This window comes from Primulina eburnea, chromosome 7 (genome assembly GCF_022965805.1).
Source record: "Primulina eburnea isolate SZY01 chromosome 7, ASM2296580v1, whole genome shotgun sequence".
NCBI classification, from domain to species: domain Eukaryota; kingdom Viridiplantae; phylum Streptophyta; class Magnoliopsida; order Lamiales; family Gesneriaceae; genus Primulina; species Primulina eburnea.
The window spans coordinates 5,156,376-5,181,053 of NC_133107.1; the positions used below are offsets into that span (position 1 = coordinate 5,156,376).

Here is a 24,678-nt window from a genome sequence, read left to right on the forward strand (position 1 = left end):
AGACCACACAGCAGCTCAAGCAACACGGTTCGACAGCTCTATCGAGCAGGGACAATTATTGCACCCAACAATATGAGATATATAATATATTACTATATAATACGTATTTACCATGTGTGTAAAGTAGTCATCAAATGTCTAAAAATTCTGTCTCCATTTTCAAAATCTCAAATCAATGGAAAAATAGTTGTTGGTTAAAATGGTTCCATTCATTTTTTTTTAAAAAAAGTACCACGTTTTCAGAATTTATCTATTATATTTAGACACAATTGTTGACATTTCTTGATTTCTCAACACACACCGATCAACTCATACATCAAACTATGTATAATTAATTAATAAGATTTTTGTGAAACGGTCTCACGGATCGGGTCAACTATGCTCATGGTTACAATAATAAGCAATACTTTTGACATAAAAAATAATATTTTTTCATGAGTAACACAAATAGAAGACATATCTCACAAAATTGACTCGTGAAACTGTCTCATAAAAGTTTTTGTGATAATTAATTTATCCATATCTGGCCTATTTTTTTTCAATCATCCATATCTCTCAAATATTCTTTAACAAGTATTAAACATTAACAAATAAAATAAGTGAAATAAAGTGTGGTTATCCGAGACTATGTCAAAAAAGGTTCGTTAAAGGATCACTAATTCCGACCAAAAAAAATAAAGGATGGCTAATTATCTCTTCCATAAAGACACATATACGATGCAGATGTGTGTACCGTATTTGTATTCCATATATGCCTTGTACATATGTTATTATCCACTATTTTTTTACGCGTATATATAATCACGGTTCGTGCGATATACGTAATGAGTAAGATTTGTGTAAAAATGGAGAATTGTGAGTTATTTATAGTTATATGTGCTTTAAATTTTTTGAATTTAAATGCTTTTTTTAATTATGAAAATCACCACTATAATAAAAATTAGTTAATATAAAGAGTTTAATTTAAATTTAGAATTATATATATATATATATATATATATATATATATATATATATATTTCAAATATGAGGTTTAGGGAAGGAGTGAGTCTCATGTGAGACCGTCTCACGGATCATAATCTGTGAGACGGGTCCATATTCACAATAAAAAGTAATACTCTTAGCATAAAAAGTAATACATTTTCATTGGTGACCCAAATAAGAGATCCGTCTCACAAATACTATTCGTGAGACCGCCTCATACAAATTTTTCCCATAGGAAAAGGGGAGAGAAATTCATGTAATGGATCTATTAAAAAATGCTAGAAAATCTGTTAAAGATTGTGTTTCTATAGAATCTCGACAGTTGAGCCTTGCGGATTCCCCTGCATTAAGAACTAACTAATACATATAAGAAGCATTAAGAACTAACTAATACACAATAATTTGTGGACCAGACAATTGACGATCTTCATATGTTTATTTATGTGATTTGAAAAGCACGTTGAGAGTAGAATTTTTTGTGTGTTTGTATAAGAAAGTCGATCAATCGATCATTTTATTGTAAAATAAAACAAAATTATTTGACTTCCAAATTTTGTTTTCATAGTAGATGTTCGATCGATTATCTTATACAAAACAAATATCATACAATATGATGGAAGATTTCACCCTACCTTGTGGGACACTGCCCTCATGAGAAGATCAAATGTCCAATTTTAACCACGCATATGTGGAGTCCACTAATTACTTCAAAATCAATGGCTCAGATCCTGTGGAGGCACTGCCCCGCAGATAACATCGACACTACCCAATATAACATAGACTCACTATCAATACATGGCGTTGGAATAGAATCAAATGAATGAATCAGAAAAGTCAATTAAATGCGAGGGACGATGGGTTAAAACCCATTTCAGACCAATGTCAATAGATTTTAGACGAGTACTTATTCGAGATTTAATTGTAATAATATTCGGACCCAACTAATAAATTAACTATGGTTATAATTTTTTTTCCCTAAATTCTAATAGTTGAAAAAATAGATTCACACAGATTACCCGTAAATATTTTCAAATATAATTGTTCGTAAATCGTAGTTTACTAGTTTTATATAAAATAATAAAAATTAACTAAATTCAAAAACCAATCGCCCACAAAAAACCAATTGTACAAGAACACAACGTTAGCAGCATTAGTGTCTGTATATATACATTATTCAAACAAAAGTATTTTTGTTTTTTTCCCGATATTATCGTTCAGTGTTTTAAGAACAATTAAAAAAGAAATAATTTGTTCTTATGGCGTAGTCATGGAGTAGGTGAGATTGGCAATATATATTATATAAGGACTAAGGAGACTTATCAATAGAAAGAATAGTCATCCATGCAATTAAATAAAAACTTATAAATTTGTTGAGTATGAGAGTATTTGACTAATGATTAAAAATTCGGTTCTTCTTACCAACACATTCTCAAACGAGATTATCCAATGTGATTTATCTGACCGGTGTAGCTTACAGGTTATTGCGCTAGCCCAGATATTTACTCAGTGCACAAATGTAACGACCACGAATTTATGTATCATTAAAAAATACTTATAAATATTGTCAAATAAATTTTTTTTTTATTTTACGTCTTACTATATTATAAAATACATCCAATGATTAGCTCTACTTCATCGGATCCTTTTCGTAAATGTGAAGATTCATTGTTTGATAGACAATGTATGCGTATCATATTTGTTAACTAGTGTCCAATATATTGCCTCAGTTGTCATAATAGTTGGCTCATAAAGTATAAAATTTGTGTATAAGATGATAGTTATTTTTAACCTAACTATTTTTAAAAATTTCATGATCTATTGTAAAATCAACTTTAATTATGACAAAATATAACCAAGTTCAATAATAAATGTTACAAGTCAAAGTAAATATATACATGATACTCACGGGAAATTCAGGGTCTGATCCACGCAAACGTCACTAATCCAGACACGGGCTTCAAAATTACCCTGAGCCTGAAATTACAAATAAGACCCCTCCGACGCTCAAGTCAGAGACTGAGGATATATGAGGGGAGCAGCTAAGGGTGCTGCTGAAAGCAATATTAGTGAATCAATAATCATACGCTCAAACTTGGTATTTATAGGAGAATACATGGGTCCTTGATGGGCTTATCTTCCACTTGGGCTAAGGATGAGCCAGATATAATAGGGCCTTTGATGGGCCTGTCTTCCATAATGGGGCCCTAAGATGGGCCTGTCTTCTATGGGGTATCACCAGTCTCCTTAGCTGCTCCCCTCATATATCCTCAGTCTCTGACTTGAGCATCGGAGGGGCTACGCCAGGACACCCTCCTGGCCCCCTCCTAACGGTCTTATTTGTGATTTCAGGCTCAGGGTAATTTTGAAGCCCGTGTCTGGATTAGTGACGCTTGCGTGGATCGGACCCTGAATTTCCCGTGAGTATCAATACAAATTACTTAGAACATATCCAAGGGGATATAATATGCTCAGATCAAAAACTTATGTGAGACGGTATCATGGGTCGTATTTGTGAGACGGATCTCTTATTTGGTTCACTCATGAAAAAGAATTAATTTTTATGCGAAGAGTATTACTTTTTATTATGAATATGAGCAGGGTTGATCTATCTCACATATTATGATCCGTGAGACGGTCTCACATGAGACTCACTCTATGCTCAGACGCAGGGGCGGAGCCAGAAATATTGCTCTGCCCGAGCTAGAATTTTAAACTCTACAATCTTTTAATATTTTAAATTGATCTACCAGTGCTAATATCATATTATTCCAAAATTATAGAAAATTTATATATAAATTTTTTTAAAAAAAATTGGGCCACCCGGGCTTCAAGAGTGTGCCTCCGCCCCTGCTCGGACGTATCTTTTTTATGCGAATGATGAGATTCAATATCCTTTCATCATCTCATATTTGACTCAAGTTTTACAATAATTATAATTAAGACGTACATTTATCTTTGATGTTATCGTCTTATTTCACTAGTCAAAGGTCATGCAGTGTTTTCAGGGTTAACTCGACCCTACCCCTGCGGGTAGTGCCCACACAGAATCTCAGCCATTGATTTTACATAGTGATTAAATTTAGGCCTTTGATCACCTCATGGGGTGTATATGTGTTTAAATCTGGGCCTTTGATCACCTCATGGGGGCAGTGCCTCACAAGGTAGGATGAAATGAACCGTGTTTTCAGCCTCTAGTCCGAATATATTATTTATCAATCTAGATCCATTCTTGCTTAAACACATTGAAGGAACGTTGATTTGATAATTCTTCTATTCGCCCTCAAAGTAGAATATCACAACCTAAACTTGAATATATTAAGGGGTTGGAGTGCGTGACGTTTCAACCCTCCTAGGGCCGTCCTACTTGACATTTTATTTTACTTAAAAGAAAACAAAAAGAACGTGGGCCACGCTATTCGTCAACTTTGGATTTTTTTTAATGATATTTTTCTTGAAATTAACAAGTTTGAATTTCAAGTTTGAATAAGACTCTCTTTCTTTCAACCGTGTGGGCAACATATTTTCGCGTGAATATCTTAATTTAAAACAAATAATATGACGTTCTATCGGTATTTTTTGTTTTTAATTATTTTGAATTCAGATGATGACGTGATCTCGTATAAAAATATGCATATGGTAATAATCTCGACATAATATAGAATGACTAGTATGTATCAGAGTATTTGTAAACTCTCAAAAACATGATTCTTCAATTTTCCTTCACAAAATGATTAATGAAAATTGAAGAGTGGCATATTTAGATTTGAAAAGACTCCCTCGATTGTTCGTGTCTCGCTTAAGTTGGTACTTTTTATATAAGGTAAAAACTTGTGTGAGACGGTCTCACGGGTCATATTTGTGAGACGGATCTTTTATTTGGGTCATCCATGAAAAAGTATTACTTTTTATGCTAAGAGTATTACTTTTTATTGTGAATATGGATAGGGTTGACCCGTCTCACAGATTAAGATCCGTGAGACGGTCTCACATGAGACACACTCTTTATATAAAGCTATAGATAAAGATTTTACATCCGATGTTTCGATTTAAATTTATTTTCTAATTTTAAAATTCGTTAAATTGATCATATATAGTAAAAATAATTTTATATTTTTAAAACCACGGTTTACGTCCAATGCTCTAATTTTTAAATTATTTCAACAATAAAAACTTATTTTTGACTACAATGTTATCTAGAAATAGTATTTTTTTAATCAAATTTTAGACGATTTTTTTGTCATATTTGGAAAGTTCTCTCCAAAAAATTGCTTAAAATATTTATTAGAATTATTAATGTATTCGCAGCTACCACATTAAATATTTGAAAATAAATAAGAAATAAATACGTAATTAAATGTGAAGTATTTTAAACTTATTTTTTTAAATTTGAATTTGATTTCTCTTGAAAATATAAATTATATTTAAGTTTTTACAATGGTTAATCATTTCATTGAATTTTGGTTAATTGTTTTGAGTCTTGTGTTACTTTAATATATTTAGTTATCATTATTTCTATCATATTAAATAAATTATACATTTTTTTAATATAATATTACGTTTTTTAAATTTTTAAATATTATGTATCTTAATAAGAATTTCTATATAAATATTTTTTAACATGTTCTAAAATATTATTAAATTTTTTAATCAAAATCTATTCATTTTATAAAGAGAAAAAAATTTGAAATTTTGAAAATATTTATTATTGTTTAAAAATTCGATATACAAAATAATATACGATTGTATATATTTATTTTTCTATTTTTTTTATTATTAACAGTAACACTCAACCAATATAAATAAGTCAATTGAATGTAATTGTTACATTGACCCAACAAAGTTTAAACATCTTACAGAAGGAGGGGAGATGTTTAATATTGATAACGTATAGTATATGCTTTGTATCCTAGATTTAAAAATTAATTATATTTGTTAAAAAAATTAATTATATTGAATTTCTTATGTATTATTGAAATTAAATTAATAAAAAAAATAATTAGTAATATGTCTTCTGCATTATTATATAAATAATTTGGTGAAAGGATGACTGATCTCCATTGATGAGATGCTAGCATAAGAGTAGTACCCTCACACCACATCTAAAGGTTTAATTTTGATTTGGACATGTGGAGTCTACATAAATTTATGGACCCCACATATCCAAATCAATTTTGGACCCTTGGATCTAGCATTAAGGTACTACCCTTATGCTAGCATGAAATAATCCTATCTCCACATAGTGGAGTCAGAAAGTAAAGTGATTGGGGGTACATTTTCCGTAACAAAGTACCAACATCGATTGCCTTTTTCTTTAAGTGCTTTGCTATCCATGCGAATCTCAATCTCCTCTCCCCAATTTATGAAAATATTTAACTTTATAAAGGCTTAACGATGATACATTAATTGATTATATGTTTTTGTTTTATCGAATATTTGTTTCAAATTATATCGATGATTAAAATTATAAATTGTTATGATATTCATATCACTCCCGTCCCCAATTATGTCCTACATCATCCCCAGACCGTGCCTGTTAAAAGGCAAATGAGTCTAATGACTCAGGCCCATATCTTTTTAAGGCCCAATTCTTTTTAAAAAAATTATTATATATAATACTAGTTACTAGATATCCAAAAACCAAGTATTTATTAAATGGAATTTGCTTAGCCTGTTATCGATTTATTCCACAATCTTCCCCAATATTCATCTGCAGACAAGTCTTAATCGACTCCAGTCGGTGCGTCGTCTCTAGGTTTGATTGAAAGACCCGTGAGGAGCTGTAAGTCTATTTTCTTGTATTTGCTTTGTTCGGACTTCTAATTTTTTATTGTAGTTTTTTACTTTTTTCGGGGCTTTATGTGATATCTATAATCTACGATTTTTGACTGAAATTTTGGTGGATGTAATGTTTATCCGGCTTTCAAATGCTCATATTGCTTATAAAATTTTGTTGACTGTCCCGCTCACAGTAGCAAGTGCAGAGCGAAGTTTCTCAAAGATAAAGATCATCAAAACTTTTCTCCGATCAATCATGTCACGAGAAAGATTGAATGGATTGGCTATGTTATCGACTGAGAAAGAAATTACTGAACAACTTGATTATACAGACTTGATTAGTATTTTTAGCTCTAAAACTGTTAGACGGGTTGTTTTTTAGTGATCCTTTTGGACATTTTTTTTTATATTTTTATGCCTTTAGTTTTTTATATTGTCTTTGAAGTATTGATTTAATTTGAAAAATGGTTATGGAATTAAAAAAATATGAACACACGTTATGATTCAGAGGCCTCTTTTTAAAAGTTAGACTCAGGGCCAAATATTGTTAAGATCGACCCCGATCAATAATCATCCCGCATCCGATCCCATTAACCAAATAATATATAGTCTATAATAACGTCACATAAATTTAAAGTAAAATATATTTGCCGATAGACTCGGTTCTTTTTAATGGAGTGACCTTATCACATCGGCGTGTATCTCCTCAGATCCCATTCAACTTACTGCTTTTATCTTCAAATTCTATAAAGTAGTGGCCAAAAGTAGGAACAAAAGGATTTGGATCAATGAACATATATATAACTCAATATGTATATATATGGATATAATTGCGATGACACTCACTTGTTGGATGTATAATTTGAATATGCTTCATTACATTCGATAAATGAGTGTCGCTCATTAGTGAGCATAAAGTTGAAAGCAGTGAGTGGATATCATATTAAAACCATATAAGTAAGGTGAGTCTATACTAACTCTCAAGAGTGTTTGTATAAAATGATATGTCGTTCATCCCACTGTAAAATTAAAAAATATTGATGGGTGAACTTTATTTTCAATGAGATGATCGACCAATCATCTTATAAATCGTGAGTAAATCTTCTGATTTGTGCTTATTATCAAATACAATGTTTCTTACACAAATATCCTTGTGCATACGGTTTTTGGAAAAATAACGATGAATTGCATTATCTATATATTCTGTTCAATTTATGTGTAATTTATTTTGTGAGTTAAAAAAAAGTTAATTAGTATAAGGAGTATTCTTTATAATATATTAACGCACAGGTGCACCTTATTGCTTGCTGTAGAATTTTTTAAAAATTGCGTCGATTTTCATATTTAGTTAATGGAATATGGATATTTTCATAAATTTTGTGGTGGAATAAAATAATATAGGCATTTATTATATTATAAAATAGAATCAAATTATATAATTTATCATACCAATTTTATCCTTATTATCCCTCGAGTTTAATATAAAATTTGAGTAAAAATTCTGAATTTTTAATTAAAAATATTTGATTATTAAAATAATTTTATTCGATTTTTTTTAACATTTCTTTAATAATCGAAATAAAATATAATAATCATTGCATTTTAATAATATAATCATGTGTACTTGTATGGGCCGCACACCAAGTAGGGGTAAGCGGTGGTGGGAAGCTGGACCCCACATTTAATCGCATTTAATTACCGCGGCAAGTCCGTATATGCCGTACAGTCAGGTGTACCCTTGTACCACTTCAACTTTTTACTTTTTTTAGAAAAAAAAATTCAATTTGTTGAATAATAATCAAATTATCTTTAAATCTCTAAAAAAAAAAATTTGATTCCAGGTCAGTCCTTGTCAGACAAAAATATTTTGCTTTATATCATCTTTAGAAAAATAAAAAATATGATATTTGAGTATCAAATGTTTCAGATTCGATAAAAAAAATTTTGAATATAAAATTATTTGTAAAAATCATGATTTACTTTTTTAGTTTGAGGGACGAATTATAAAATATCTATAATTCAAATATTTTATGCACAAAATATATGTTTTTGTCCTAGATATGAAATATTTGGTATTAAAAACTCATATATTGATACTATATATACAATATTTTATTTTAATTTTTATTCATTAAAAGATACGTGGACTAAGAGAATATACAAATGTTTTTTTTTATGAAACCAAAGTTTAAAGGAAATTTACCCACAATTCGTAGCGATGGAATAAATAATAATATATAATATAATATAATAATTTATAAAATATAAAAAGCTGCGTGTAAGTGGACATGACATGGATGTCAACAAATTGGCGGGCCTAGCTAGCCTCAGCTTGCCTTGCCTTTGCCTTGCTTGCCTTGCCTTGCCTTAGCCTTTGCCTTTGCGGCTTTGCCCAATACATTTGCGGAAAATGAAGACCACCTTTCGCTTCTCACCGATTTTGATGATTAAAAAAAAACAAATTAAAATAAATAAAATTTTCTGGAGAATAAAGTATGAGAAGGTTCATATAAGAGACAAGTCGATCCGATCTCTATTTAAATTAAAAAAATTATAGTTTTAGTATAAAAATAATGTTTTATCATGAGTATGATGGGTAAAAAATTAGTCTCACAAAATTAGCATTTAAGACAGTCTCATAAAAGTTGTCATAAAAATATATATACAATGTTATCATTAGTTGAAGACACAAGTTTATAATAATCAAAGAGAAACTTTAGATTTGTAGAAAATATTCAAAATGGTGGAGGAAGAGCTGGTGGCGAGATAATTCAATTTGGTCCCCAATTTTTATTATTCGGTTGGCATACATTACTCATCTTGACGGGCAATGGATAACTTCTGGTACTTATTTCTAATTAAAGGGTATTAATTCTACAAAAAAATATTTGAAAATATGTATTTATATAATTTTAAGGGTTTTGATCAAGTGGTTTTAATTATAATCCATCAACTTTCGTCTTTTAGTACAATGTTGTTGTTGTTATTATTATTATTATTAACTTGTAAACTCATAACTAGGGATGACAACGAGACGGAGATGAGTTTGTTGTCTCTTTTTTCGTCTTTAAATTTCATCCTCGCTCTGATATTCACTTTTCAGGTTATTTCGAGGACGGGTTTGTCATCTCTATTCTCGTTCTCCGCTTTGATCTTTGCTTTTTCAGGTTTGTGGATTCCTTGAAACCGAATCCGTAGAATCAAATTCTCACTCCCACCCCATCTCTGTTTCAAAAATATTATCAAAGGGAGGTGAGAGTGGGTCGATGAATCCTCGAACTTATTATTATATTATTTTTATTAATGATAATATTAACATGAATATAAATATTAATAATATTATTATTATTAATATCAAGATTATTTAATAATATTATTATCGTAATTTTTTAAAAAATATTATTATTATATTATTATTAATATTAACAATAATAATACTATTTTTGGAATGAGTTTGGGAATGAAAATAGTATCTTTATACAGGTCTTGAATTATTTCAGAGATTTAAAAAAAAATCCTTGAACCCTAACCCGAAAAAATGGGGATCTCCATCCACATTTCTATTTTTTTTTCCCATAGGATCCCAAACTCGTGATAAAATTGTCATCTCTACACATAGCCAATATCTACAGGTGTGCACTGAATAAACCCTCGGACTGAATACAGTAGCTTGAAAAAAAGTCAACCAGATAAACCAGATTAGACAAGCTATGTGTGACATGGTCAACCAAGAAGGTGTAAATATGAAATAAAAACATGTGATCAATTACTCATACGTACACTTACTCCACCAACTTAAACATCTTCTCATGGGCTTCAATCAATTATCATTGCTTGTGCCTACTACTTATCATATATACATCACCTATGTGATATACTTACAATTTTTGTATTTTTTGCTATTTTTTATTTTATATAATTAATCTATATAAATCGTGGATGATGTTGAAGTAAGAGGGACAAAAATAATAATTTAAGAATATATTGTAAGATTTTGTAAGGCAAATGAATAAATACAATAAATACGTAACTCTAGGTTATTTCAAGCAGTTTTCTACTTTTCAGTGCAGTAAATGAATAGAAATAATCTAGTAAAAAAATTTTATTCTTGAATTTGGAAATAGATACCGAGAGAAAAAAAATAGAAACCTTATTACAAAATTAAAAGCATTTTAAAGATGTATGTTTTTAAGAATGAGACATAATGCTCAATGCGGTTTATCTGGTTAGCATGATTTGTAGACTATTGTATTAGTTCATGGGTTTACCCAGTGCCCACTGAGAAGTAGCGGCCGCTGATTCAATCGCCACAAAAAAATAACGAGACACATTTACATGAGGTTTTATGTTTGATTTTAAAAATACAAGGTTTTTGAAAGAATACATATATATTCGGACTTTTAACAGAAACAGACCGATTGTGTTTAGGGACATACGGAATTACGATGACCAACACCCTGAATTAGTAGAATGGCTGAATAGTGAAGAAAGAAAGTGGGCTTGGGCTTTGAAAGTAACACTTAACGAAGACCCATTTTTATTGGGCCTCTTACCGATATTATTGTTAATTTATTTAGCAATTCTTATATTCTCCATATTATTAAGAGATTTGAAATATTTTCTCGGGTTAGTTTGTCGATTGTCGTTGAATCTTGTCTAATATGATTTACTTGACTATCATGATTTACACGTTTTTATGTTAATTCATTGTCTAATTCTTACGTATCAATGGGTAGCAAGGGGCTGTAATTTCTACATTATTAAAATTAGATAAGAGATTCGATATTACTTAATGTTGGTCTCTAAATTTATCAATTCTTTTTTACTGAAACACTCTTCTTGTTATTATAGAGAAATAAAAACATATAAATTAATTATACCTCGTACAAAAAATGTATGATGCTTGAAATCATAATTATTAATCAATATATAATGTATGAATCATTTGCTAAGATCAATAATAATATTTAAAGTGTTGGGGTGGAGTTTAAAATATTTGAAATATAATTTGTGATGCTTGAAATCATAATTATTAATTAAAATTGTCACGTCTCGAGCCCGGGTCTGTGCCTGCATGACAGCACAATGTGCCTCTATAACAATTACTTTTTATCCGTCCTCGTTTTTACGAAAATGATTAACCAAATTGCTATATAAGTTCATTGTAAATTTATTATAAATATTTAATTTTTAAAAGACGTGGAACAAGAGATATTATAAAAATATAATGTATGAATCATTTGCTAAGATCAATAATAATATTTAAAGTGCTCGGAGAGATAAAGTTTAAAATATTTGAATAATATGAATATCATTTATTGTAATTTTTGATAAAATAAAAAAAAAACATCGAATTCGGAAAGTAAATTCCCTGTCACACCATGATTAATGGTGATTGCGATCGCTGGGAAATGATACGTGGCTCTTGCATAATCATAAGAGTCATTTAACTAAGGGCAAAAATTTGTGTGAGACGGTCTCACGGGTCTTATTTGTGAGATGGATCTCTTATTTAGGTCACACATACAAAAGTATCACTTTTTATGCTAAGAGTAGAGACGGTCTCACATGAGACTCACTCTTAACTAAATCGATGTCAGTTGCATCTGATTTTCTAAGAAAGGACAGATGATTATACCTACGTATGATCGACATAAAATGATTTAATTAACTTGTACAATGTCGGTACATTCCTCAAATATTTAACAAATGATCCTTAAGTTGGCTTAAAACATTAGATTGCAGTTTCAGTATTATTACTGAATCTGACCTTCTTTGATCATTGAAGTTTTGAATAGTTCGAATCGTATTTTTCTAGTTTATGTTTAGTTGTAAAAGATTGTAAATCCTTGTTAAGGAATTTTCTTCGTATCATTTTGTTTTTTTTTAGATTAACGATCAAACTGTCTGTGTTCTTGCTAGAAAAACTGCTATATCTCTGATCTAAAAAGAAGGACCTCACCATCCCATTTTTTAATTTCGTTAGTAATTGTGTCGGATTTGATTTACTATTATATATCCCATTTTTTTTTATTTTATAAAAAATGCCTCCGTAGAGAGATGTATTTGATTAAAAAAAAAAAGATATGATTGCTAATCAATTCACACTCAATCTACTCACGTAACTCCACATAATTTAATTAAACTACATAAAATATCTATTTCTATCAAATTTTTGTTTACTATTCCATTTGACTATTCATAAAACAGATTTAATAACCATAGTACATATTAACTTATTTAGTGACTAGTCGTTGCAATTAAAAAACATGCACTAGTTTAGTTAAACATAAAACAATAATTCTATATTCATAAAATACTCTAATATTAAAATATATGGTGGTTTTCCTACTAAGAAGTATTTTATTTTATCCATAACATATTTTAAGTTGGGTTGTATATGTGAGCATTTGATCAAAGTCAGAAGTTAGATTTTTTATAATATTTTCGGACGAGACTATCACATAAGATTTGCATCAGTGTGATTCACATTAACAAATGTGCTTGTATACTATCATTTAGTCTGGAAGTTTACCAAATACAATAAAATGCTAGCGGCTTGTGGTCCTACGCCATAATTTTTTTTTAAAAACATTCCTAGTAAAGTAAAAAAAAATGTTGAAATTCATATACTGTACGAAATCATTCAAAAACATCATTTTGTTGTGAAAAAAGTACAAACATTATACTTTTAAAATGATAATAGCATATTTTCTTGTAAAGAATATGATTTTTAGTAGTCTTCTCGCAGTTATTAAATACTAAAATACGTGGCACAATATTTATATGTATGAAAATCAAATATAAGGAAAAAAAATAATTTTGACACAAATAATTTGAGAATGCAAAATAATTTGGAGGACATTTATGGATGTTCCATATTGTTGTGTCATGCTTGGTAAAATTACATTTTTATCGTAAATTATTTTATAACGATAGAATCTGCTAGCGCTATCTTTCGATTCACACGCAGATAAACACCGGCTAATGCATCTTTTATCCTAGTATGTTTGGCTTTTATAAACATGTGCACGCGTGTACATTTGTTTTTTTCTTCAAAATCTTGACATTTCAACAAAGACAAACAAACCATCGATGTGGGCGTTTAATTGTCAGATGCTAAATCGAGGATATATACAAACCATGAGGTATGTATAAATATCTATATTTTCAATTTTAATCTAATATATATATATATATTCATCAAAATCTTGACAAATTCAAAATTAATCTCTGAAAATTCAAGCATTGATTAATGAAAAACTTTAGAAAAGTACAAGGAATTGAATGAAAAAATTTAAAGTTTTTTAATATAAAAAAACGCTTAAATTAATTTCAACACTAAAATTTATGTGAGACGGTTTTACGAATCAATTTTGTGAGAAAATATTTTATTTGGATCACATGTGAAAATATATTATTCTTTATGCTAAAAGTATTAGTTTTTATTCTAAAAATGAGAATGATTAACTCGTTTCACAAATAAAAAATCCGTGAGACCGCATTATAAAATTTGCTAAACGACATCAATTTACTAAAAAAAATGTAATGAAACATATTGCATCATGAAACTTAACAAACGAATGTTATTTTTTTTTAAAAAAATAAATATGAAAAGAAAAAAAACTTTTTGAAATTTTCAGGGCGGATGGAGCTCCTGAACAATTTTTGTCAAACTCTATCTTAAAAAAATATCTAAACCGTAAAAGTGACGTAAAATTAAGTAATCATATTTGACCCCTTATGTGAACGAAATGTACATCAACGTGGATTGAAAAATTCAAAAAAAAAGTTGTATTTATTTCGAAAGCAATTTTCTTTTTTTTTTGAAAAAACAAAAGATTCTTAGTAACAAATAGTAAGATAAACAATTAAGAATTCGTTTCTTGGAAAAAAAAAACAGTTAATTTATATATAGTGTTCATGCTTTGATAAAGAGTTGAGTTGGATTTGCTGTTTCCAAATCCAAGTTCAAAAGTTGATGCAATAATATTCTCTGCTTTCTCTTCCACCTTTTACATTCGATTCTCGAGCTCTTCTCTTTTTTTCTTGCCACCCAACTGTACTACTATTACATGGCGGCGCCGCCATTTCATCAGCGGTGTGCGCCACCGATACAGGCATTACTGTTCTTGTTGTCTGCTGTAGCATTTGGGCTCACCGTTCGAGCTCAGAACGGCACTAATGCCACCGTCGATCCTCTTGAAGGTGAGCATCGATCATTCTTTATGTATTTTTGGCTAAGTTTGATTATTTGAGCTTAACTTGTGATTTTGGTCGAATATTTTTCTTGTTTTGGGATCCCAAGTGTATGAATGTCTCAGACATCATCTGTCGGCTTTAAGATTTCTTGAAATCATGGCTCCGGCACTGAAATTTTGATGATCATTCCATTCCCATCAATCCTCTGGGGGATTAATTTTTTTTTACCTCTGGTATCTAAATTATTTAGATCAAATATTTTCTCATAATTAACAAAGACATGACATGAAAATGTTTATCAAAGCATTTGCATTCAAATCTTTGAATTAAAATATAAAATTAAAAATATATATTTGAACAGATGATTCAAGGGAGAGTTCTGTGGGAGCATACAACCGATCTGAGTTCAAATAACACATTTTCTGTAATGATGGCTTCATCTTTATATTCATTTTGACTAGCTTGTCTATTAACAAATATAGTAAAGTAGCTTTCGAATCATGTCAACTTGTTTGTATTTCCCTTTTCTATTTTGTTTGCTGGTGGAAGAAGCCTGTCGTTGACATTGTTCTCATCGAGGTTATATCTAGGGTGGTGTTCGAAAAACGAACCAAATCAGACCAAACTGCTCGATTTTCACAATTGGGTGATTTTTTAAAAAACTAAATTTTATTCAATGTTAGAGTATTTAGAAAAAAACAATCGTAACCAAATCGAACCAAGCTTAGAAGTAAAATTATGTTATATGATTTTAAACAATTTTGCAATCAAATAAAATACATTCAAATATTCTGTAATAAATGTGGTTTATACAGCCCCAACTCGTTCAATTTTTTGTTATCATTATGGTAATTATGTTAACTTAGAAATTTTCTTAAAAACACATACATTAGTTTGATGGTCAAAAGGTTAATGATGGTGGTTTTTTGTTTTTGAGATAAGTTAATTGATTTTGAAGATTTATATTTCGATACTAATCTTGTATTGTTACCAATCATATTGTCCCATGTTTTGGTCTTTGTGTATGTATTGATATTTTTTTATGTAACCAGATTAAACAATTTAATTTATGCTTGGAAATAATGAAAATATTCAATCTTGAAAAAATTCGAAGTCTAAACCAAACACTCAAACCAAACCAAACCAAAAAGTGGATTAGTTTTTTTTTTTCCAAGAATCAAGGTCAGAGATCAAACATTGATACCAGAGAGCACTAAGTTTGTTAAAAAAACCATCTAGTTGAAATATGTAATGGGAATCCGGTGGGAAGAATTTGTTTCATCCATCTTTGTCAGGAGAATCACGGCTGATGGTCTCACTATGACAAAATTGTTTAAGTTTTTCGGAGAAGTGAAGAGTTATCATAGATATTCCGAGTTCTACTATGTTTGTATACATAATTATCCCATGCTGATGAACTTTGACTTATTGTTGATAGGAATTAGCTGGGAAATTTTCGTAACCAACGAGCCATTAATTTTTGAAAAAAATAATCTGCTTGGTCATTTTGTTTCAATGACCTTATTAAGAACAAATGTTTTACAATGAAATGAAATGAAATGAAATGATCTCATCTAATTTGTGCAGCAATAGCTATAAACTCTATGTTCCAGAGATGGAAACTTTCGGCTTCAAATCAGTGGAACATTAGTGGCCAGTTATGTAGCGGAGTTGCCATTGACGCAACTGAAATAGTGAACTTTAATCCGGGTATCAAATGTACTTGTTCCTTTGACAATGGTGCTACTTGCCATGTTACTGCTCTGTAAGTGAAATCGTTAAGATTATTTAATAGTACATGAAAATTCAATCGTGACGGCACCTTTTTCGTGTTTATTTAGTTGAGTTCGATAGATATGTATCTTCAATATTCGAAGTGCAAAAACTGATTGACTAAATGATATTATTTATTGATCGAACAGGAGAGTTTATGCATTGGATGTTGCTGGTCCTATTCCTGATGAGATCCGGAATCTGACTTATCTCACAGATCTGTATGGCTAATTCCTGAATTTATTTGTGAAAATTAACTATGTCACTTTCTTTTTGGTCCATAAGAACTACATCTCATTTTGTTTCTGTTTTATGCTGATTCTAAAACGGGTATTTTTCTCATTTTTTGCAGAAATTTGGGTCAAAACTATTTAACAGGTCCCATTCCTGCAACCATCGTTTCTCTCACTCGCATGCAGTACTTGTGAGCAACCTTTACATGCTTTACATCTTGTTTGTCAACTGCCAGTTTTTAATTGGAAAATTTTTAGAAGTTTTAATTTAATGTTATTAGGAATCTTGGCATAAATGCATTGTCAGGGGAGCTTCCAAAGGAACTCGGTCTACTGTCTGACCTAAGATCAATGTAAGGCCTCTTTAGTGGCTTTCAATGTTTGAGCCATGAAGTAGTTTCCTTGTGTTTATGTAGCAATTTGAGAATCGTATTTGATATGTTTGACGAGCTCATTGCTATTTAGTTTTAGAAAAGATTTCCTGTCTATTTAAAGAGCTGAAGATTCTAATCTAAATAAGAGTTATTAACACGAGGTTTAGCCCTATGGTCTTGTGTCAGTAGATGCAGCAGTTAATGATCGAAGCACATAAATCATGTTTGTATTGCATTCTTTGAACACTATATTTCTTACACTTTAAAAATTTATCAATCAATATAACGGGAAAACTTATTCTCTTAAAGAATTGGAAAATCCTAACTTACTCTTTATTCATGTATACGGGGTTAATTTTTTATGTTCAACTTGCAGAGCCTTTGGCACAAACAACTTCTCTGGTCCTTTACCACCTGAACTTGGGAACTTATCAAGATTAACACAGATGTATGTTCTGACACATTCCCTATTTTCTGAATTGTATTGTTTTAGATTTGTTGTAATGGTAGTTAGCTAAATCGACGATATTAGTGATGATTGACTACTTTCAGAATGTTTCTTTTGTTTCCTTTACGCTCATTGCATGAATTAATATTGCATTGACTTAAGTTGCTAGACTCTCATGGAATAGAGGGACAGGGGCGGACCTAGGATTTCATGCTTGGGTGGCAGCTGCGTCTCTTTCGGCTTCTGATTCGGATTTCTATTTGGGTCGGAATCTTGATAGGTCGATACAGCCTGGGGATATTTCCAGTTTACAAAAAATAAGCATAAAATATGGAATTTTTATCTGTTTCAAGGGTGCGAACAAAAGAACCTCCCCCCCAGCCCTCTCCTCATTGAGTTCCAACCATGTAGAGACAGTGCTGGAGGATACTTTCAAATGAAACATAAAGGATTGCATTTAGCTGAGTGCTAACAACACCTTCTCTTTGTATCTTATTTGAAGCCTAAATATCTTTGCGTGGCAACCAAAAAATATCATGGTCAACTTTATTCTTATTTCTTTGTTTTTCCGTCTTGCCAGGTACTTTGATAGTGCCGGTGTTAGTGGTCCAATACCCCCATCATTCGCTAATCTGACGAGCTTGGAGAGAGTGTAAGAGCACTAATTCATGATCCATCACCTTTTTCATCATTGATCTGAATGCACAGAATCTATATTTTATCCAACTCTCTAAGATCACACTTGCTCAAAATGAATGTTGGGATTTCAGGTGGGCATCAGATAATGACCTTACCGGCCAGATACCGGACTTCGTTGGAAATTGGACAAAACTCCTGGTTCTGTGAGAAAATTTGGACTTGTCCTCTTGCTTGATAATTTAACCTTTTTCCCTCTTGGTAATTTCAACAGCTAATAAATTTGCGACCATTTTATAATTTGTTACTTGCTCTTTTTGCAAAATTCTACAGGAGGTTTCAGGGGAATTCATTTCAAGGTTCAATACCATCATCCTTTTCCAATTTAAGTTCTTTGAATGACTTGTGAGTCAAGCCAATTGTTTTCCCTATATTTTAGAATATTTCCCTTCTTGTTAAGTAGAAGTTAATCTATCTGTTCGAATATGATATTCAGGAGAATAAGTGATATATCTAATGGGAGTTCTTCTTTGGATTTCCTACGAAATATGCGCACTCTAGCTACTTTGTAAGAAAACAAAGTCATAATTTCGAACAAATTTGGGACCTGGTGTGTTATTGACTTTGATTCGTCGGTGGCAAGTTCTAAACATTAATGCTTGTTGCACAGAGTTTTGCGGAACAATAATGTTTCTGGTTCTATACCTTCGTTCTTTGGGCAGTTCAACAGTTTGCAACTCCTGTAAGTATCCCTGTTCTTGGATGATTTTCAAAAGGATTTCAAGACTGCGAACAATTTGGCTGAATTCGTCACTCCAGCCGAACATATTTCCTCAGAGCAGCACATCTATATTGTAGAAGGGGTTACCCTGATACACAACTATATAATTTTTGTATTATGTTATATGCTTTGTGTTTGAATTATGATCAAAACCTTCAAATTTTTTCGTCCTTTCCATGATTCTTTTTTTTTTCTCCTAAAAAAAATATTTCAGGGACTTGAGCTTCAACAACTTGACAGGAGGACTACCAGAATTTCTTTTCAATATTGGAGGAATTACTAGCTTGTAAGATAGTTACTTATGATCGAGAGCTCAGCTATCAACTCTTCCTACCCAAATAAAATATAATAAACAAAATAAGAAACTTACAGTGGCCTTCTTCAATCCTCAGGTTTCTGGGTTCTAACAAGTTCACTGGAGTGCTGCCAGCCCAAAAGATTTCGAAACTTCAAAATATGTTAGTTCATTTATAGATTTTAATATCTTAGAAAAAATTGTCTTCCTTGGAGTCGTTTCGACATCACTGATTCTAGTCCCTACATTAAGCGGCAATCAAGATGCAATTGTTATATCATACTCATTATAAGCGGGTGAATAGTTCTGAACAAACAGTGAGACTATGCTATGTGGTCCAGTAATATCTAAACCTTGTGCTATAGTACAACTTATCTATGCTATTGATGCACACCTTACAACCTTTTGTGCTTGCTTTCAGAGATCTATCATACAATGAGTTGTCTGGGAGCTTTCCTTCTTGGGTCAGCCAGCAAAATCTGCAGATGTATGATCGGCCAAATCCAAAATACGCAAATTCTACTTTCTTTCTTTCTTTCCAATTTTTTTTAAATCCTTTTTGCTTTTTGTCTTCTAATTTTTCTGTGTCTGGCATTGACATAGATATCTTTTTCTGTCGTAGTAATTTAGTTGGTAACAACTTCACAATTGGTGGTTCCAACCAAAGGTGAATAGTTTAAAATATTGCTTCTGGTGATATTTTCCCTTCGTTTTATTGAATCTGTTGTGTGTCTTTTTGCTCATGCTGGAAATTATTAATCACTCTTCTGCTTTTTAGTGTTTTGCCTTCTGGATTGGATTGTCTTCAGAGGAATTTTCCTTGCAGAAGAGGATCACCTGTTTGTAAGTGGCATATTTATTGTTCAATCTACATAAAGGTTGTGGATTCCAAAAGATTCAAAGTGTTCATCGATGAATCGATTTTCCTTGGCGAATACAATAATATTTATAGCATCAGTAGAACTTTGTGTGGGATGGAAGAGACTTGGTCTCAATTTGAGATATGCTATACTTATTTGCTTATATAAGGTTAATATGAGAGCGTCCTGCAACCTACTTCTGATGTAGAGTGGAGATTAACCAAGAAAATCCAAAAATGATAGAAATGAATAGTCTCATTCTCCAAATTCATAGTTTAAGTATTTCACAATATAATTCTTAAACGTGGAAATATACTTTTTCCTAGACTGCTATTTATCAAGTGCATAGTTCTTTGATTGCTTTGTAACTAATAGGAAGATGTGTTTTGTCTGCCACTTGCAAAAGTTGTGATGAATCTCCGAGTTTAATGCAAATTTTAAGAAGTTGCACTGGCAAATAAATGGATTCGTTTCTTGTGGTGGTTTGTAGATTCCAGATTTGCTGTTAACTGTGGAGGTACACAGATTCGTTCTTTCGACCAGACTGTGTACGAAATGGATAATGAGACTCTTGGTCCAGCAACATATTATATGACCAGCACAGGCAGATGGGCAGTTAGCAATGCTGGCCTGCCTTCTGATAATCCACAATATCGAACCTCCTCATTGTACCAGTTTACAAATACTATGGACTCGGAATTGTTCCAAACTGCTCGACTTTCTGCTGGATCGTTAAGATACTATGGCTTAGGCCTAGAGAATGGTAACTACACCGTGAAACTCCAGTTTGCAGAGATAGTTATCTTTGGAAATATGACTTGGAAGAGTCTTGGACGACGTGTTTTTGATATATACATCCAGGTATTATAGAACTAAAAAAGTACCTGCTAAAGAATCTTATTCTTTCCGCGCTTTTAATGAACAAAGTTATAAGTCACCCACTGTAATGATCTAAAAAAAAGGAGAATAAATGGATGAGCATTTTTCTTAGTTGTTTTTGTTCTCCAGGGGAATCTAGAGTGGAAAGACTTTGACATACAAAAAGAGGTTGGCTCTTTAAGAGCTTTTGCAAAGGACTTCAAAGTCCAAGTGTCGGAAAACTATATTGAAATCCATCTGTTTTGGGCTGGAAAGGGAACTTGCTGTGTACCTTCACAGGGTACTTATGGACCTTTAATACAAGCAATAAGTGCAACTTCAGGTATGTACAACTCCCTATATCATGACTACCCATTTAAAAATTTCTAGCCTAATTTCTTCAGGTCAATTGACCACCATATTGTATACAGATTTCATTCCAAGTGTTACAAACAATCCTCCCGGTCAGAAGAAGGACCGAACTGGTCTTATCGCGGGGATTTCTGTTGCAGTTGGAGCCGCAAGCTTGTTTTCTATTCTTGCAATATCCTACTTTTTCTGGAGAAGGAAAATGCAGAAAAATTTTGAGGATGAAGGTAAGAACGGAAAAATAAAGTAGACTATTAAAGTACAATGTGGGACAAATCAGATGCCTCCATCTCTTTTCCTGTTTTTTCAAGAAAAAAAGTAATTAATAAGCTTTAAACCATGGAATAGTATTGATAGCTAAATCAAGAATTCGTCATCTTGCCAAACCGAAAGATAGAAAGATGTTTATATGAATTTGCAGAGCTATTGGGGATTGATACACGGCCTTACACGTTCAGTTACGGTGAACTTAAAACTGCAACAGATGACTTCAATCCTGTTAACAAGCTCGGGGAGGGAGGATTTGGACCTGTTTTCAAGGTAAATATGCTAAAGTCACCTTGACATGTCTTGTTTTGTTTCTCCTTGTTTCCATTATGTTTATTTGGTTTTTTTTTTTTACACAACAATCATGAAATTGTGGAGAAAAATATCTTATTCTTGAACATAGAAACTTAAATTACCTTCCTTTATTGACAAATAGGGAACACTTGTTGATGGAAGAGTAGTTGCGGTTAAACAATTGTCTGTGGCATCACATCAAGGAAAGAGTCAGTTTGTGGCGGAGATTGCTACTATTTCTGCTGTGCAACATCGTAACCTGGTTAAATTGTTTGGATGTTGCATTGAAGGGAAAAAGAGATTGCTTGTATACGAGTATCTCGAAAATAAGAGTCTTGATCAAGTACTATTTGGAATCGGTATAACAGGATGTTTGAAGGTTCATATTCTATTTTAAACTAGAGCTAGCATTTTGAACTGGAATTTAAGTTGCCTGTTGGTGGAACAGGGAGTAAAAGTTTATATCTTGATTGGCCAACACGCTATGACATATGCTTGGGAGTGGCCAGGGGTCTAACTTATCTTCACGAAGAATCTCGACTGAGAATCGTGCACAGAGATGTGAAGGCCAGCAACATTCTGCTTGATTCTGATCTCACTCCAAAAATTTCTGATTTTGGCCTCGCCAAATTGTTCGACGACAAAAAGACCCATATAAGCACTCGAATTGCAGGAACAATGTAAGATTCTATGTTCTCTCTTAATAATTAGGACTTAATTACAAAGCATGTCTCTTCATTCGATTTTTTTCCTAAAACTCTTGCAGTGGGTATCTTGCTCCGGAGTATGCCATGCGTGGACATCTCACAGAAAAGGCTGATATATTTAGCTTTGGGATTGTAGCTCTGGAGATAGTCAGCGGAAGGCCAAATTCTGACTCGAGTTTGGAAAAAGATAAGATTTATCTTCTTGAATGGGTATTGTTCTTCTTATAGTTTTCAGACTTTGTGCATATTATCAGCAAAACGAATATAGCTTCCCTTATGAGTGCAAATTTCAGGCATGGAGCCTTCATGAAAGTAACAAAGAAATCGAGCTGGTCGATCCTTCTTTAAGCATGTTCAACCCTGATGAAGTAAGAACAATCATCGGTGTAGCTCTTCTATGCACTCAAGCATCCCCCAGCCTACGTCCCTCGATGTCTCGTGTGGTGGCCATGCTTTCTGGAGATGTTGAGGTGGCTTCTGTTTCTACGAGGCCCAGTTATCTAACAGACTGGAAGTTTAATGACGAGACTACGTTTGTATCGGACATGGAGAACAGCCGTTTCAATTCGGCAAATAGCATAACCATGGTACCAAGTTCAAGTAATTATTCACCCACAGATCCAACTAAACCCATACTTCATGGGGTTATTGGTGAGGGCAGATGATGGATTCTTGATTCCAATTTCCACACCTTTTAATGTTTTTTCTGGGTGTTTTTTATATATAGAAAGGACTATTTATCAAGAATTAATTGTTTATTTTTCTTTTCTAAAGAGTTATAGGAGAGCTATTGATGTGTACAAAACTTGATCATGTACACAAAAGAACACGGAATTTATCCATAAGTCTTTTTTTTTTTCAAAAGTGGTCTTCTACAAATGCTTATAGTCAAATTGGTCTTCGGCCTTCTCGGTCCTCTCGTACTAGGGAAAGGTCCTCTCAATGCTCTAAACGCCCAAACCGGATATGGACCGAACTGTCTCACGACGTTCTGAACCCAGCTCACATACCGCTTTAATGAGCGAACAGCCCAACCCTTGGAACATACTACAAGCCCCAGGTGGCGAAGAGCCGACATCGTTTCTGTCGATAAGCTCCAATTGCATCATATGAGATTACTTTGATTAGGCTAACTATAAAAAGAAAGGGGATAGATCTCACATTCACGCCACAAGGAGCCCTCTCATCTTAATTTAAAAAAATTAGTTTTAAGCTCCAAATATAATTTTTAGACCATTTTTACAATAATGCACAAACATATTAAATTGAACTAATATGATAATATATATACAACTATATATATAACTATTTACATTAACTCATATCATTATATCTTTTTTTGGTAGTTTTGACAATAAAAAAGATCTTATAATAACAAACATATTAATATATTTAAGTTGTTTAAAATAAGTTCTTCCAAATACTTTAACATATTATTTTTAAAATAAGACATCACGGTATATAAACTCCTAAAATAACTTGGCTGTTTTTTAAATAAGTTTAGCCAAACGATTTTATGGAGATTGTTAATAAACTACTAAATATTTATTTATATCAAATTTTATATATTTTTATAGATCATTGAGTGCATATTTAATACACGTCCATAATATAATATTTTTAGTAATGAATTAACATCACATAAGTGCTTTGAAATTAATGTTTCTTGTACAGTTGTACATATATTCTGTAATAGTGCTAATTTGTGCGCATGATATATTTATATAGTTAAATTAAAATATTTATCTGACCACTATAAATTTTGTTATTTTCAAACTAATTAATGTTTTATATTTTTTTTATTAAGTAATGAACTACTTAA

General features: G+C 31.7%; 1 protein-coding gene across 2 annotated transcripts; it reads left to right on the top strand.

Annotated features, from left to right (window-relative positions):
• Positions 1-14,644: 14,644 nt before the first annotated feature.
• Positions 14,645-23,691, top strand: LOC140836862 (probable LRR receptor-like serine/threonine-protein kinase At1g56130). 2 transcript variants are annotated; one of them, XM_073202717.1, is made up of 24 exons: positions 14,650-14,967; positions 16,549-16,726; positions 16,884-16,955; positions 17,087-17,158; positions 17,249-17,320; positions 17,718-17,789; positions 18,370-18,441; positions 18,560-18,631; positions 18,759-18,830; positions 18,922-18,993; positions 19,096-19,167; positions 19,421-19,492; positions 19,599-19,664; positions 19,923-19,988; positions 20,124-20,168; positions 20,280-20,344; positions 20,852-21,222; positions 21,370-21,562; positions 21,651-21,815; positions 22,010-22,128; positions 22,292-22,508; positions 22,598-22,829; positions 22,916-23,066; positions 23,150-23,691. In XM_073202717.1, the coding sequence occupies exons 1-24, from the start codon at positions 14,835-14,837 to the stop codon at positions 23,519-23,521; spliced, it is 3,093 nt and encodes a 1,030-aa protein (XP_073058818.1). In that variant the 5' UTR covers positions 14,650-14,834; the 3' UTR covers positions 23,522-23,691. The 2 variants fall into 2 exon arrangements, with proteins under 2 accessions (XP_073058819.1, XP_073058818.1); XM_073202718.1 differs by lacking the exons at positions 22,916-23,066; positions 23,150-23,691 and having other exon boundaries at positions 14,645-14,967; positions 22,292-22,528; positions 22,598-22,744.
• The last annotated feature ends 987 nt before the right edge of the window (positions 23,692-24,678 follow it).

What these genes read in the sequence shown, in the direction of transcription:
- LOC140836862 (XM_073202717.1), top strand. Translation starts at nt 14,835, where the DNA reads ATGGCGGCGCCGCCATTTCATCAGCGGTGTGCGCCACCGATACAGGCA. An exon ending in AGCCAGCAAAATCTGCAGAT is followed by an intron (nt 19,989 to 20,123) that starts GTATGATCGGCC and finishes TTTCTGTCGTAG; the next exon opens with TAATTTAGTTGGTAACAACT. An exon ending in CAGAAGAGGATCACCTGTTT is followed by an intron (nt 20,345 to 20,851) that starts GTAAGTGGCATA and finishes GGTGGTTTGTAG; the next exon opens with ATTCCAGATTTGCTGTTAAC.